The sequence below is a fragment of the Panthera tigris genome, chromosome B3 (genome assembly GCF_018350195.1).
Source record: "Panthera tigris isolate Pti1 chromosome B3, P.tigris_Pti1_mat1.1, whole genome shotgun sequence".
NCBI lineage: Eukaryota > Metazoa > Chordata > Mammalia > Carnivora > Felidae > Panthera > Panthera tigris.
Genome location: NC_056665.1, coordinates 4,202,090 through 4,217,084, shown reverse-complemented (window position 1 = coordinate 4,217,084; position 14,995 = coordinate 4,202,090). Strand labels below are relative to the sequence as shown.

General features: G+C 46.0%; 1 protein-coding gene across 8 annotated transcripts in view; it reads right to left on the bottom strand.

Moving 5' to 3' along the window:
- HOMER2 (homer scaffold protein 2) overlaps positions 1-14,995 on the bottom strand; it is a 115,273-nt gene that overhangs the window by 30,975 nt on the left and 69,303 nt on the right. For all 8 annotated transcript variants that reach the window (XR_006218341.1, XR_006218342.1, XM_042987961.1 and 5 more), the window contains exon 4: positions 3,042-3,134. Coding sequence is in view for 6 of the 8 variants with exons in the window: in XM_042987961.1 (XP_042843895.1) it covers positions 3,042-3,134 (93 nt within the window). In the remaining 2 variants the exon portion in view is untranslated. The remainder of the gene's footprint in view (positions 1-3,041; positions 3,135-14,995) is intronic.

Genomic DNA, 14,995 nt, shown 5'->3' with positions numbered 1-14,995 from the left:
AAACGTCCACGTTAAAAAAATAAAATTCCTAGAAATCTACGCTAAAAGATTGACACTTTTATGTTTTTTAAAAAAGGAAAAAAAGGGGCGCCTGGATGGCTCAGTCGAGCGTCCAACTCTGGATTTCGGCTCACGTCATGATCTCACAGTTTGTGAGTTGGAGCCCCGCATCGGGCTCGTCGCTCTCAGCAGATCATACCTGCTTGGGACTCTCCCCCTTCCCCTCTGCCCCTCCCCTGCTCATGCTCTCTCTCTCTCTCTCAAAATAAATAAATAAACTTTAAAAAAAAAAAAAAAGGAAAAAATACATAATTGACACTTACAGAAGAAGAAATGCATAGAGTCAATAAACACAAAAAATATTTAATCTCACTGGTAAAGAAATACAAAATGAGAAAAGGCCAAGAGAATATATTTTTCTTCTGTCAAGTCAACAAAGCTTTGCTGGTGAGGGTGTGGGAGGAAAACTCGCTCTCAGTCACTGCTGGGGGTAGTGAGAAGCATCCACTTCTGTGGGCTAAGTCTGCAGTATTTATCAAAACCTTTTAAAATGTCCCTGCCTTTTAACCCAGTACTTCCAGTCCAAGAATTTATCTTGCAGAAATGATCAAACGCACAAAGATGTGCGAGGACGTTCATCACAGTGTCATTTGTATTCATGAAAAATCAGAAACCACGTAGGTGTCCCAAAGTAGAGGTTAATGGAGTAAGGTGTGATACAGACAAATACTAGAATGTTGTCTAGCCATTAAGATAGTTTTGAAAAGGGATATTTGAAAACACAGGGGAACGATCATGAAACATAAAGTTAAAAAGGTTAAAAAGAACAATATAAAAATATACTAGATATTTAACACATATCTTTGTGTGGTGCGGACTCTATTCTTTAGAGAATGGCAATGTTTTGATTTTTACAATAAATATATATTGCTTTCACGGTCAGGATGAAACCCCTATTAAATGTTTAGAATCTTCAAATATTTGGAACACTGGGCCAAAGTGTTCATTCCCCAGGAGATTCAGGAAAGCAAGCAACTGTATGACTTCTAATAAAAATGAAAAGAAAAAATGTACAGTGGTCTCTACATCTGGGGACACATCAAGAAGGATAAATAAAAACTAAACCTTAGAGATAAAAAAAAACAAAACCCTGATAGGTAATTAATACATACACATAACATAGCATCTGATGGGTATACATGATTTAAGGTTTAAAATACCTTTTGTGGGGGGGGGGGGAAACAAAGATTAAAATAAAACACTTATATAAAGAAATTCTGATATTAAAGTTTAAAGGTATAGCTATAATATGTGGTATCCAGAAAAAGATTGTATATTAGAAACTCTAGATTGTGGACCATTTGGGGGGTCCAATTTCATTTCAGGGGTCCAATTTCATAGGTGCTCAGTGGTTACTTATGGTAATCAGTATATGAAATTAACAGGATCACTCAGATTACATTAAAGATTATTCAGAAAGAGTCAGGAAAGTTCTTGCCCACCTGAAGTCTAATACGCATTCATTTCCATAAATTCACACGGGGCATCTTTCATACGATGAGCCGGGACCGGCGCTGGGAAATCCCGGTCCTGAGGGTCAGTCACCGCGGTGGCCAAACCCGGGGCCCTCCGCTCTGCAGCACAGACTCACTCAGCACGCGCCTGCCTCAGGTCAGTAACGGGGAGATTTCTCCTCTGTCTTCCTCGCTGGGCCCCTTCCCATAGCTGGGCAAACTTAACAAGGCTCCAGCTTTGCCCTCCTCTCCCCACGGCTTCTTGGAAAGGCCAAGCCTTCAGCTATTACTTCTTCGAGGCTGACGGTCAAGTCTAGAATGTCAGTCTTGACAGCTCAAGATGCCCAGTCCCCTGGTTCTCTTCCTACAGGCTGTCCTCAACATCCCTCCCTTCCTCCTCACCCCTGCAGCTGTGCCCTCGCCAATCCACCGACCGTCTGTGGCTCCCTGACTTCCTCCCCGTGTGAGTACAACCCTCACATCAATTCCAGAGAAACAGTCAGGGAACACCTCCAATGTCTACTGCAACAACCCAACAATAAGTAGACAACAAATAATAAACTGCTAGTCAAGAACTCCAGGTCTTTTGCAGGATCACCAAGTGCAGCTCCAATTCCTCTCACAGGGCACCTTGCTCCCAGCCAGGCAGACTTCCGGCTGTGTTGGCTGTTGCATCGTGCTTGTTCCGAACCCCGAATCCTGCCCCTGACGTCTCCCTCTCCCCGTCTCTGTGCACATAACCTTACCACGAGATCAAGGCTTCCACCCACCATTATATACACCAAACTAGACCTCAGGAACTAGACATTTTTTAAATGTTTTTATTTATTGGGGGGGGAGGGGCAGAGAGAGAGGGAGACCCAGAATCCGAAGCAGGCTCCAGGCTCTGAGCTGTCACCCCAGAGCACAACATGGGGCTCGAACCCACGAACCGCGAGAGCATGACCTGAGCCGAAGTCAGACGCTCAACCGACTGAGGCACCCAGGCGCCCCAATCGTCACACTTTTAAGTAGACAGACTACTCAATTTCTGGCAAAGCCGTATCTCCTTTGCTAAACCAGAGCCGTTGGAATATCATCTCCCATCTGACTTTGTTAAAACAGAGAAGCAAAGACAAGGGTTCTCTGCCATCAGCCAAGTTTTCTCTCTTGTGGGCACGAGGTACCCACCGGTATTGTCACTGCACATCGTTCACGCAGACTCGCCCCCCAGCACTGAAGGGAAACACACTGCTTTGCCTCTGGTATTTAAACACAATGACAAAGAATGCCTCTTAGGGGCCAGAGGCATGCGGTAATTCTAACCTCATCTAGTGCTTTCCGTCAAAAATACATCAGCACATCTGGAAAATTCAAGACTCTCAGAGAAACACGTCCTCACACCTCAGTGCGAGCAGGCTAAGAGTGGAAAAAGCCTTCATGATGCCCCTAATGCTGGAAGTCCCTACTTCTCGTCACAAGTGACAAGGAACAAAGAAGCTCAATTACTGATCACACTCAGATTTATTTTGTGGACAAATCACTTACTTGAGAATGATTGCTCGAAGTCTCTGTTTTCTCCTGGGACTTGTCTCTGGCTAGTCTGGCGGCTTCTTTCACCTCCTGGAATTTCTCTGCAAACTGAACGTGAACAGGAGTTACTGAGGTTGTTCTCAACCTTACACACAGCTGGTCTCCAGGACCCACCTTCGGGACTTTGCACTCATTTCAAGTCAATAAAATCTGTATAAATCCAGAAGAATAATTTTATTCAAGACTAAAAAGAAATGATACAAGGAACGCCTCTTCCAGTAAACTCCCGGCCTAGGTCAGATCAGAATCATTTTCTAAGCTGCTGAGGCCAGTTTAATACTGAAGTATTGGGACACTTGGGTGGCTCAGTTGGTTAAGCATATATGACTTTGGCTCAGGTCATGATCTCGCGGTCTGTGGGTTCAAGCCCCGCGTCGGGCTATATATGACTTTGGCTCAGGTCACGATCTCGCAGTCTCTGGGTTCAAGCCCCGCGTCGGGCTATATATGACTTTGGCTCAGGTCATGATCTCGCGGTCTGTGGGTTCAAGCCCCGCGTCGGGCTATATATGACTTTGGCTCAGGTCATGATCTCGCAGTCTGTGGGTTCAAGCCCCACGTCGGGCTATATATGACTTTGGCTCAGGTCATGATCTCGCGGTCTGTGGGTTCAAGCCCCGCGTCGGGCTCCGTATTGACAGCTCAGAGCCTGGAGCCTGCTTCCAATTCTATATCTTCCTCTCTGCTCCTCCCTTGCTCAGGCTCACGCACGCTCTCTCAAAAATAAACGTTAATACTGAAGTATTAAGAACAAACACCTCCAGTTAAAAGTAACTAATACAAATGCAAGAAAATAAAATGTAGCTGTACCACAGAAGGAGTCCATGAAAAACTTCACCTCTATCAAAAGACCTGAAAGGTCCAAGAACTTGTACGATATGATGGAAACGAAGAAGAAGATCCAGTGAGTTGGGGAGAAGGAACCGGTCTAGACTTTAAAACTTTAAGACGTAAAACAGCAAAATGCAAAAAACAGCAAAAGTCAACATGGAGGCATCCATGGAAGACTTACAGGGAGGCAAATGAAGAAACGGGAACAGAGACTGGATTTAAATGACATCAAGGAATTACTCATTTTACTAGAAATGCCCGTGATGTCATGGTTATGAGGGAAGATGTCATTATTTTTTTAGAGATAAATCCTAAAATGTCTGGATGTCTGCAACGTACTTCAGCAACAATAATATAGATGAAGGGGGTGCCTGGCTGGCTCAGTCGGTTAAGCGTCCAAATTCAGCTCAGGTCACGATCTCGCAGTCCGTGGGTTCAAGCCCCGCGTTGGGCTCTGTGCTAACGGCTCGGAGCCTGGAGCCTGCTTCAGATTCTGTGTCTCCCTCTCTCTGCTCCTCCCCTGTTCACACTCTGTCTCTGTCTCTCTCTCTCTCAAAAATAAACATTAAAAAAAAATTTTTTTTAAATCGATGAAGAAATGTGGCAAAACAAGGGTTAAGTCTGGTGACGTGTATATGGTGTTTTTAATCGTATGCTCTCTACTTTTAAAAAATGTTTTAATATTTTCATAATAAATTTCTTACAATGCCAGAGCAATCAAATCAATCACTGGCTTATAGTCACTGACAAGGCAACTGATTTTAATTAGCAAATACATTGTTCAAGCAGAGAACGTTCTGTGATAAAGCTGGCATTACAAAGCAAGAGAGAGCTAAACGTGCTTGCTGCAAAACACAAAGAGCTAGCAAGTTGCAAGGCTGCGAGGAGGCTTTTGCTGAGAACACGTTAATTTCGGAGCACAGGCTACTCTGGGAGCATGTTTACAACGCAGGCAGCAGTGGGCCGCTTGGGAAAACCTTGCCAGATGACAGACACTGTGAACAAAGCACCCTGGCTGAAGCAGGAAAGGACAGCCCTTCTGTGCTGGCTGATGTTGCTCCCGCAGGACCATAAATAAAGCCCAGCCACGGGGCTTCATGTTTAACCATCCCAGAGCAATCAGAGGAAAATCACATTACTTGTTTAAAACATGTGAGGTCCAGGGGCGCCTGGGTGGCTCAGCTGGTTAAGCATCCATCCGACTTCGGCTCAGGTCATGCATGATCTTACGGTTTGTGAGTTTGAGCCCCACGTCTGGCTCTGTGCTGACGGCTCAGAGCCTGGAGCCTGCTTCGGATTCTGTGTCTCCCTCTCTCTCTCTGCCCCTCCCCCGCTCGTGCTCTGTCTCTCAAAAATAAACATTAAAAAAAGAAAAAAAAAAAACAACCATGTGAGGTCCAGCCTGAGACAAAGCCCTCCCCTCCCTGCTTCCTCTTAGGGGACTCTTAAAGTCAAAACATCATGCCAGAACTCCTTGATGGTAGGGTCCATGCCTTTCTCTTAGCACCGACCCAGCACCTGCAGAGAGCAGGCACAAATCAGTTTGTTCAGTGAACGAATGAACTCTGGGTTCCAGACTCACACGCCCTCTGGCCACTTGAAAAACAAATCACGTCCAAGGTGCTAGTGGAGCCTGAGAAAGGCACAGCTCTCTTCTGCTAGACCCAATGAGCGGATACTCTGCGAGGAACTGCAGTGAGTGCCTGGGGGCATCCTGCCCCATCTGGCCGCCTCCTACGCTTACCCAACTAGGTGGGGCATCCCTCAGAATATGAGCGTTATCCCAGAAGAGATTTTGTGTAGGCACCATAAAGACCTTTCAATCCTATTAAGACGTTAAAAGATTCAATTTTTAAAATTTTTTTAGCGGTTATTTATTTTTGAGAGCGAGTGAGCATGAGTGGGGGAGGGGCAGAGAGTGAGGGAGACACAGACTCCGAAGCAGGCTCCAGGCTCTGAGCTGTCAGCACAGAGCCCAACGTGGGGCTCGAACTCACGAACCAGGAGATCATGACCTGAGCTGAATGAAGTCGGACGCCTAAAGGACCGAGCCACCCAGGCACCCCTCAAAGATTCTATTTTCGAAACGCATCATTTTAAGTGCTTTTGTCCAGTATCCATTAAAAGTCAAATGTGATGTGAAGAAAACTGTTCCCAACAGACAGCCCTGCCGGGTCTCGCCCGTGCCGCACTCAGTAAGGAGGGGGACGCCTCTCTCCCTACAAGCAGGCCGATGTTCTGCCAGGCTACCAAACCAAATGGGCACTCTTTCTCACGGATCCTTTCTTGTCTCTGTCTTGTCTCTGCCCCTTGTCTCACGGGAAGCTGTTTTTAAACTAGACTGGAAATGTCATTAGCCAGCGTCATGCTCATTCAGTCAAAAACACATGGTCCAAGCAGCACTCAGCCCTTCGGTGAAGAGGTACCCCTCCCCCCCCCCCCCGCCACCGTGTGTGAGCTGGGCCCTGCAGGAAGCTGGGCGCTGAAGCATGTATCCTCATATACTCAGAAATACTCATATACTCAAATATACTCATATACTCATATATACTCAGATACTCAGATATACTCATATACTCAGATATCCTCATATACTCAGATATACTCATATACTCAGATATACTCATATACTCAGATATTCAGATATACTCATATACTCAGATATACTCATATACTCATTCAGATATACTCATATACTCAGATATACTCATATACTCAGATATCCTCATATACTCAGATATTCAGATATCCTCATATACTCAGATATTCAGATATACTCATATACTCAGATATACTCATATACCCATTCAGATATCCTCATATACTCAGATATCCTCATATACTCAGATATCCTCATATACTCAGATATTCAGATATACTCATATACTCAGATATCCTCATATACTCAGATATTCAGATATACTCATATACTCAGATATCCTCATATACTCAGATATTCAGATATACTCATATACTCAGATATACTCATATACTCAGATATTCAGATATCCTCATATACTCAGATATCCTCATATACTCAGATATTCAGATATACTCATATACTCAGATATACTCATATACCCATTCAGATATCCTCATATACTCAGATATCCTCATATACTCAGATATCCTCATATACTCAGATATTCAGATATACTCATATACTCAGATATCCTCATATACTCAGATATTCAGATATACTCAGATATTCAGATATACTCATATACTCAGATATACTCATATACTCAGATATACTCATATACTCAGATATTCAGATATACTCATATACTCAGATATACTCATATACTCATATACTCATATATACTCATATACTCAGATACTCAGATATACTCAGATATCTGGTGCAGCTACCAGAAACCGCTGTCTCCCAGGAGGCCAAGGGCTGAGTAACAGAAGTCAGTGGCAACCAAGTCAGTATATAAAGTTCTTCCAGGCTTTGACAGAACAAGTCACTTCTGGACGAGTTTGGGGCCTCCATTCGCTCTGTCTCTAACATCCCTAACTGGTGAAGACCTTAGCTCTGGTCTTGGAGACTCTCAGCCTAAGGCGCAAACCTTCCATTCCAGTGGCAGCTTCTTTCTTTGTCCCCTGACACCCATCATGGCGGCCCCTCAGTGGTCCCACAGTCGCTGCCTTGGGCAGGCGTACTTACCCCCCACTTCCCCTGGGCCCTGAGCACAACCACATCTATATGTGAAGGAGTGTAATGGCTTCTTAACACACGTTCTCTCTTTTGGTTCCTCCCCACCATTCTGTACGACGGGATAGCTCTACAGTGTCCCGATGAGAAAATGCAGCCTTAGGGAGGCTGGTTAAAGCCCGGGGTCACACGGCTAGTTATGATAAACCTGAACTTGGACACAGATCTGTCTTCCACACACCCAGTTACCTTCCTGTGCCAACAAGAATGCCAAGAGTCTTGCCCAAAGCAGTTGCTGAATACTTAACTGATTAGGTTTTCCACTTGCAGAGAGAAGCTCCATTACCTTAAGATGTAAAACACGGTTGTACACACTCCCTCTTTAAAAGAAAATTACTGGGGCGCCTGGGTGGCTCAGTCGGTTAAGCGTCCGACTTCGGCTCAGGTCATGATCTCGCGGTCCGTGAGTTCGAGCTCCGCGTCGGGCTCCGTGCTGACAGCTCAGAGCCTGGAGCCTGCTTCGGATCCTGTGTCTCCCTCTCTCTCTGCCCCTCCCCTGCCCACGCACTGTCTCTCTCTCAAAAATAAATAAACATTAAAAAAAAAAAAAGCCTTTAAAAAATTACTTCTAAAAGCTTCAACTCAAAACAGGCCACGGGGACCTTTAAGGCAAAGACGAGGCTTGAGGGACACAATGTCAGATATGGAGTGGGGAGCCCCTGGCCAGTCCCGATTTTACAGCTCTCCTCTGCTACACTGATGGGCGGCTCTCCTTCTCAGATATAAAAGGGAGAGCACGAACACATACACCAAAACACACAACCTCAAAGGGACTGCAGGATGAGGGTGCTGTTATAAATAACAACAGCCAGGGGCGCCTGGGGGGGACTCAGTCAGTTGAGCGTCCAACTTCAGCTCAGGTCATGATCTCGAGGTTCATGAGTTGGAGCCCCTTCTTGGGCTCTGTGCTGACAGCTCAGAACCTGGAACCTGCTTCAGATTCTGTGTCTCCTTCTCTCTCTGCCCCTCCCCCACTTGTACTCTCTCTCTCTCAAAAGTAAATAAACATTAAAAATTAAAAAAAAAAATAATAACAGCCTAGAACATCTCAGAAAAAGAAAAAGAAGGACACCTATTCTTGGCTTCACAGGGATAAGAGGAGAGCAGCTGGAATGTCTCGTCTGGCCGTGCACTCCCAGCGACCCTTAGGTGCTCAGTATCCACATGGGGACACATGGGTTTCGTAACCGCCAAGGTCACCCTGAGACTGAACACAGACCATCTGACACCAGCACTGGACACTACAGTGTCCTAAGACTTACCTGCTTAACTGCTAGCTTGGGTGAGCTGCTCAGTTCCGACCCTCATCAGCCTTTCAAATGCAGGGAAATGAGCCACTCTGAACCTCAGTTTCCTCATCTATAAAATGTGGGCAATAACACTACCCCCATGGATCACTGGAGAAAAAGGACAGGGCTTTGCTGGGCATGTGACAGGGGTTCAAACAGGGAACTGTGGCATATCTGGCCTCGATCTGACTAGTTTCTTCAAGTAAAATAAAAGTGAGAGCCTTGAAACCATGAACGTTAGTAAAAGAGTGCCAAAACAGGGTGAATTCATTCATTCAGAACTAGGAAGTGGTGATCTCTATGTACTTGGGACTGTGCCGGGGACACTGAAATACCTAAGATTTGGTTTCTGTCCTCAGAGAAACTCTGAGTTTTTGGAGGATTTTGTTTTACATTCAAATGGGTGAGAATAAAAAAGGAAATCTCACAAAGTAAGCCTAAAATGCAACCAAGTAGGATAAGCCCTATAGGATCAATTTGGAACAAATAATCATTGTCGGGGGGGTGCCTGGGTGGCTCAGTCGGTTAGGCGTCTGACTTCGGCTCAGCTCATGATCTTGCGGCTCGTGGGTTTGAGCCCCATATCGGGTTCTGTGCTGACTGACAGCTCAGAGCCTGGAGCCTGCTTCAGATTCTGTGTCTCCCTCTCTGTCTGCCCCTCTCCTGCTCACACTCTGTGTGTGTGTGTCTCTCTCTCTCAAAATAAATAAACATTAAATTTAAAAAAATTTAACAAATAATCATCTTAAAAGATGCGTTATCAGTAGCCGCGTGATGGAAACAGGCCCTACCTCTTATATAAACATCATCTTGTGACAAACAAGGAATCGATACACTGATAGGGAAGGTTACCCCACATGGATGGAGTGACACAACATTAGTAAACAGGGGAAATGAATTTAAACCTTTACTACAAACAAGTGGCATGATACATGATCGATCAGTGAGGTAACGGGGTCGGGATATTTTTTAAAAATCTGGATGCAAACAGAATTGAACGTTCACCAAACTTCCGCTTGAGGGGTAAGAAGGTAATGTTCTCAACTTGGAAGAAATAAAAGAGAATCACAGAAGAGACAGATTTGTCTAAAAAAACAGGTGAAAGCTTTGCAGCAGAAAAGGGGAAGAAAAACTAAATCAGAAGGGAAACAAATGCCTGGGGGGGAATATCCGTTGCTAGGCTGGTACCACTGAGAAGGGGCCATTATCTTTAGTAGAGGAAGTTCGTACACACTGAAAAGGAAAACGTGAAAACCCCAGTAGATAAACAGCAAAATGCACAAATATAAAACACAGTAAGCAAGCAATTGATAAAAACAATTGTTCAGTCCCACTGGAAATGCCAATCAAAATAATGAGGTACTATTCTTTGCTTGCTAAATTAGCAAACAGTAAATACAGTTACAATACCCAGGGCGGGCAAGACATTTCCAGATCATCAGTGAAAACAGCGTTCATACCCCTTGACCTAAGTGATATCACTTCAGGGAAACTATTCTATGAAAATAATTGAGAACGTGAAAAAAAAAAAAAAAGGCTTCAATACAAAGATGTTAATCCCAGCATTATCTACAATAATGGAAACTTAGAAGCAACCAAGGAGCCAAGGGATTGTCCACCGGTGAAAAATCTTATCTCCAAGGCTTAAGTGTTCTAACATTTCTCCTTACTATAAAAAAGAACACGCAGGGCGCCTGGGTGGCTCAGTCGGTTGAGCATCCAACTTCGGCTCAACTCATGATCTCACGGTTCATGAGTTCGCGCCCCGTGTCGGGCTCTGCGCTGACAGCTCAGAGGCTGGAGCCTGCTTTGGATTCTGTGTCTCCCTCTCTCCCCCTCCCCCGCTCACGCTCGATCTCTCCCTAAGATAAACATTAAAAAAAAAAAACAAAAACACAAGCTTCTGAATGTAGAAAGTACAGTTTAGAAAAAAATATTCTTCAAACCTATGGTCCCACCAGCACGTAAACTTCCAATATTTTCCTATCTCTATGTATGCATCCATTACACACATTTATCTTTGAAACAGAATGATATGGTACACCTCGTTTTATAGCCACTTTTGAAATTAACAGGACATTAATATTCCCATGCAATTATATGCTTTTCTATTACCGCATGTGAATTGCTATGCAGTATCTTGCCCTGAAGGGTATACTGGAACGTATTTCACCTAATTTCTTACTGTTGGACATTTGGCTGGTGTCTTGGTTTTTTGCTTTTGCCGTTATAAGTGATATTTCAAGTCAAATTCTTAAAGCTCAATCTCTGTACTCAGTTATAATTATTTCCTTAGAATAAAAGCCAGTTAATGAAACCAGTGGATCAAAGGATATTCAAAGCATAAAGCTTTCTAAAATGTATGCCAAATTCTCACGTCTTTACTCGTTAGGATAATTTTCTGCAGTTTTTAAAAATTTTTTAAATGTTTTTTTATTTATTTTTGAGAGAGAGAGACAGAGACAGAGACAGAGCATGAACGGGGGAGGGGCAGAGAGAGAGGGAGACCCAGAATCTGAAGCGGGCTCCAGGCTCTGAGCTGTCAGCATAGAGCCCGACGCGGCGCTCAAACCCACGAACCGCGAGATCATGACCTGAGCCGAAGTTGGATGCTTAACCAACTGAGCCACCCAGGAGCCCCTTAAAATTAAAACAAATTTTTAGTGTTTATTTATTTTTGAGAGAGAGGGAGACAGAGCACAAGTGGAAGAGGGGCAGAGAGAGAGAGGGAGACACAGAATCCGAAGCAGGCTCCAGGCTCCAAGCTGTCAGCACAGAGCCCGATGCGGGGCTCAAACTCATGAGCCATGAGATCATGACCTGAGCCGAAGTCGGAGGCTCAACCGACTGAGCCACCCACAGGTGATTCATCATTTTCTGCAGTTTTTAAACTTGCAGTAATAGTTTTTTAAAAGTTAAAATCATCGGGGCGCCTGGGTGGCGCAGTCGGTTAAGCGTCCGACTTCAGCTCAGGTCACGATCTTGCGGTCCGCGAGTTCGAGCCCCGCGTTGGGCTCTGGGCTGATGGCTCAGAGCCTGGAGCCTGTTTCCGATTCTGTGTCTCCCTCTCTCTCTGCCCCTCCCCCGTTCATGCTCTGTCTCTCTCTGTCCCAAAAATAAATAAAAAACGTTGAAAAAAATAAAAGTTAAAATCATCATCTTTTTCATCATTATCCTGCTAGAAAATGAAAGACTATCATCTTATTTGTGGCTTTTTTGTTTTTTTGGCCTTGGCCAGTGAAGACTCTGTGACAGACACTATTTGCTCCATTCAAAATCCATTTCTTGTTTTCTCTTGGCTTAACAAAATCTCATATTTGACTGGAGCAGGAAATTTCCAAGGTGAGAGAGAATGAGAACCACTCTGAGCTGGCCATAGTGACCTACTTCTTCTTTTTTTTTTTTTTCCCCTGTGGGAAGGTGGCCCAGGGACTGACAGTTGGACCCAAGGAGAAGTCTGCCAAAGGACCTCACAGGGAAGTTCCTGTAGCACCACCTTCTACCTTCCCCTCTTACAATGAATGCAGATGTGATGGATAGAGCTTGAGAAGCCATCTTAGCACCATGAGGAAAATGCCAATGAAAGAACAAACATGCAGAGCTCTCACACCCAATATCGTGGGGCCACTGCATCCTGCTGGCAACTGCCTGCCTTAGGACTTCTCTTCTGTGTGTAAAGAAGAACTCTATTTGTTTCAGCCTTGTGACTAGTTCCCTGTTACTTGCAGCCAAGGGCATTCTCACCAAAACATCAAAAGAGTGAATGACTACTATCTCCTACTTTAAAACAACTGCCCTTAAATCAGAAAGGTGGCAGACAGAGCAATGTTCTTACAACTACACAGACTTAAGTGAACATAAGGATACAAACATGAATTACAGATGAAATAATTAAAATGGGTCAAGAGCAAATGTTGTGTGTGTGTGTGTGTCAGGGTTCAGACGAATCAATCGCAGGGCACAAGCAACCCCACCCTGGGTCACCGCCTTCGTGGCAGGAAGTGCTTCCTTCTGTCTCGGATAAACGACACCAAACTCAGAGCCAAACTCAGAGAACAGTGACATCTAAAGTCAGATACCAGAAAGAATCTAAACTTTAGCAAGTGGCTCACTTTTACATTTGGGTTTCCTTCCTTTTTGTCTCTTTTCCGAAGCTCCTCCTTTTACCAGAATGTGCAAATCCCTTTTAACGTTCAGTAGGCCGCTATCACGTCCCCTCGGGTGGGTGGACAGCCGAGTCCCAGCTTACCTCTGGGACGACACAGCTGCTATTATTTTTGGAAAGCCTGTCTAAAGAGCAGAAAGTGTCCCTGCAGGACTTTTGGGACCGTGGTGTAAAGTGGTCCTTATAATGGGAACAGCGGAGACCAAGGTTTCTATTTTCCTTCCGGGGGGTAGAGAGAGACGTGCGTAGAAAGTGTTCTGAAATGAAAATAGCCGCGCTGCTGTTCCTTTTTCTAGCCTAGTTATAGGGTTTGATTACAGATTCCTGTCTCAGGACCGTGGGTGGTTGCTCTGTGGAGTCAGAAATACTCGGCCACAGCTGTCCCCTCAGGTCCAAGTTCCTTTCTGCTAGCTAATTGCCACTTGTCGAGACCTCCAGCCGCACTTCATGGTAATTTATCCGTGTGTGGTTAATCGTTCCCTTCACAGAGAAGGGGAAAAGTTGGCTTGAAACGTTCTGAACAAAGGAGACATCCGAGGGCTTCTTTGATAAGCCTCTGTGACAAGGGCAGGTCACAGTCACAGAGCCGAGACTCCGCTGCCGGAAGAGACCAAGTGACTCGGGAAGAGCAGACACTCCTCCTTAACGACAGGACGTTTTCTTCTGCCTGGGAAGGATGCAAAGCGGCCGAGCGTGGAGGCAGGCACGGCTTGAGGTCCCCCCAGGTCTCGGCGGACAAAGAAGTGAACTTTCACAACTTGTTCTGATTTTTGAGTTCTCCCTTCCTTCGATTCTTTCCGTTAAACTCTCTCCTGTTTATCCTTCCTAGCAACTTTGATTCCTCCAAAGATGGAAGAAGTTGTTCCAGGCAGCTGAGAGGGATTCTGCCTGGGCTTCCAGAAGGCCTGGAGCCTCGGCCGGGGTCAGGGACACACGGCCTCACGGCCCCGCCGACGCCCTGCCTCCCACAGGAGCCTCCCCGTATCGCTGCGTCCCCAGGGGTCTGAGGACCCCAGCGGGTGCGGGAAGGGGGCATGGGGGGCAGGGCAGGGGCTGCTCCCAACTCCCCCACCCCGCCTCCTCCGGGCAGCCGTGGTGCCCACCCCAGACAGGAGTTCTGGAATCATTCATTCACCAAACCACGATCACACTTGCTTCCAATTCACAAACATCCTCTGTGATCCCCACAGCCCCTCTTCTTCCTTGTTTCAGAAAACGGCAGCTCTGTCCATCCGTCCATGTGCCCGCCCTCGTCCCAGAGCCCCTGCCTCCCACGTCCACTCACTCAGGTCCTCGCCATCTCCGTTCTGGACCAGAACAACCCCGTCTCCCTCAACACTGGAAAGATCTGCCTGCGGTGCGGATCCGACCATTTTCGTTCGTGGCTTGAAACCCTTCGTGGGCTGTGGTTTCACGTCTGGGCCGGCCTCTACCAGCCCGGCCCACCCCCAAAGCCGCACGCCGCATGACCAGCCCCCGGCACACGCTGTCATGGGGTTGTCCGTGCGGGTCCCGTGACGTGGACGATGATGGAAAAGGAAAATCCTCCCTGTGGGCACGAGCTGGAGTGTTTCCTTGTCCGGTGTGCACGGGGCAGGTCGCCTGGAGTCGGGTCTACACTGAACCATGGGGAAATGGTGAGGGGCCTCGCTGCCTGGGTAGGGACTTGGAAGAAACAAAGTGGGAAGCTTAGTGCCAAAGATTTGGGAACGGCTACATCAGAGGAACCCAGTGAGCCCAGAGGGAACCCAAGTCTGGAAGATTCATATTCTGCATGAATGGCTGCAACTGGCTGAAAGCCTGTGCCCCCCTCAAATTCTTACGTTGAGGTCCTAACCCCCAATGTGATGGATTAGGAGGTGGGGCCACTGAGAGGTGATGAGGTCATGAGGGTGGCTCCCTC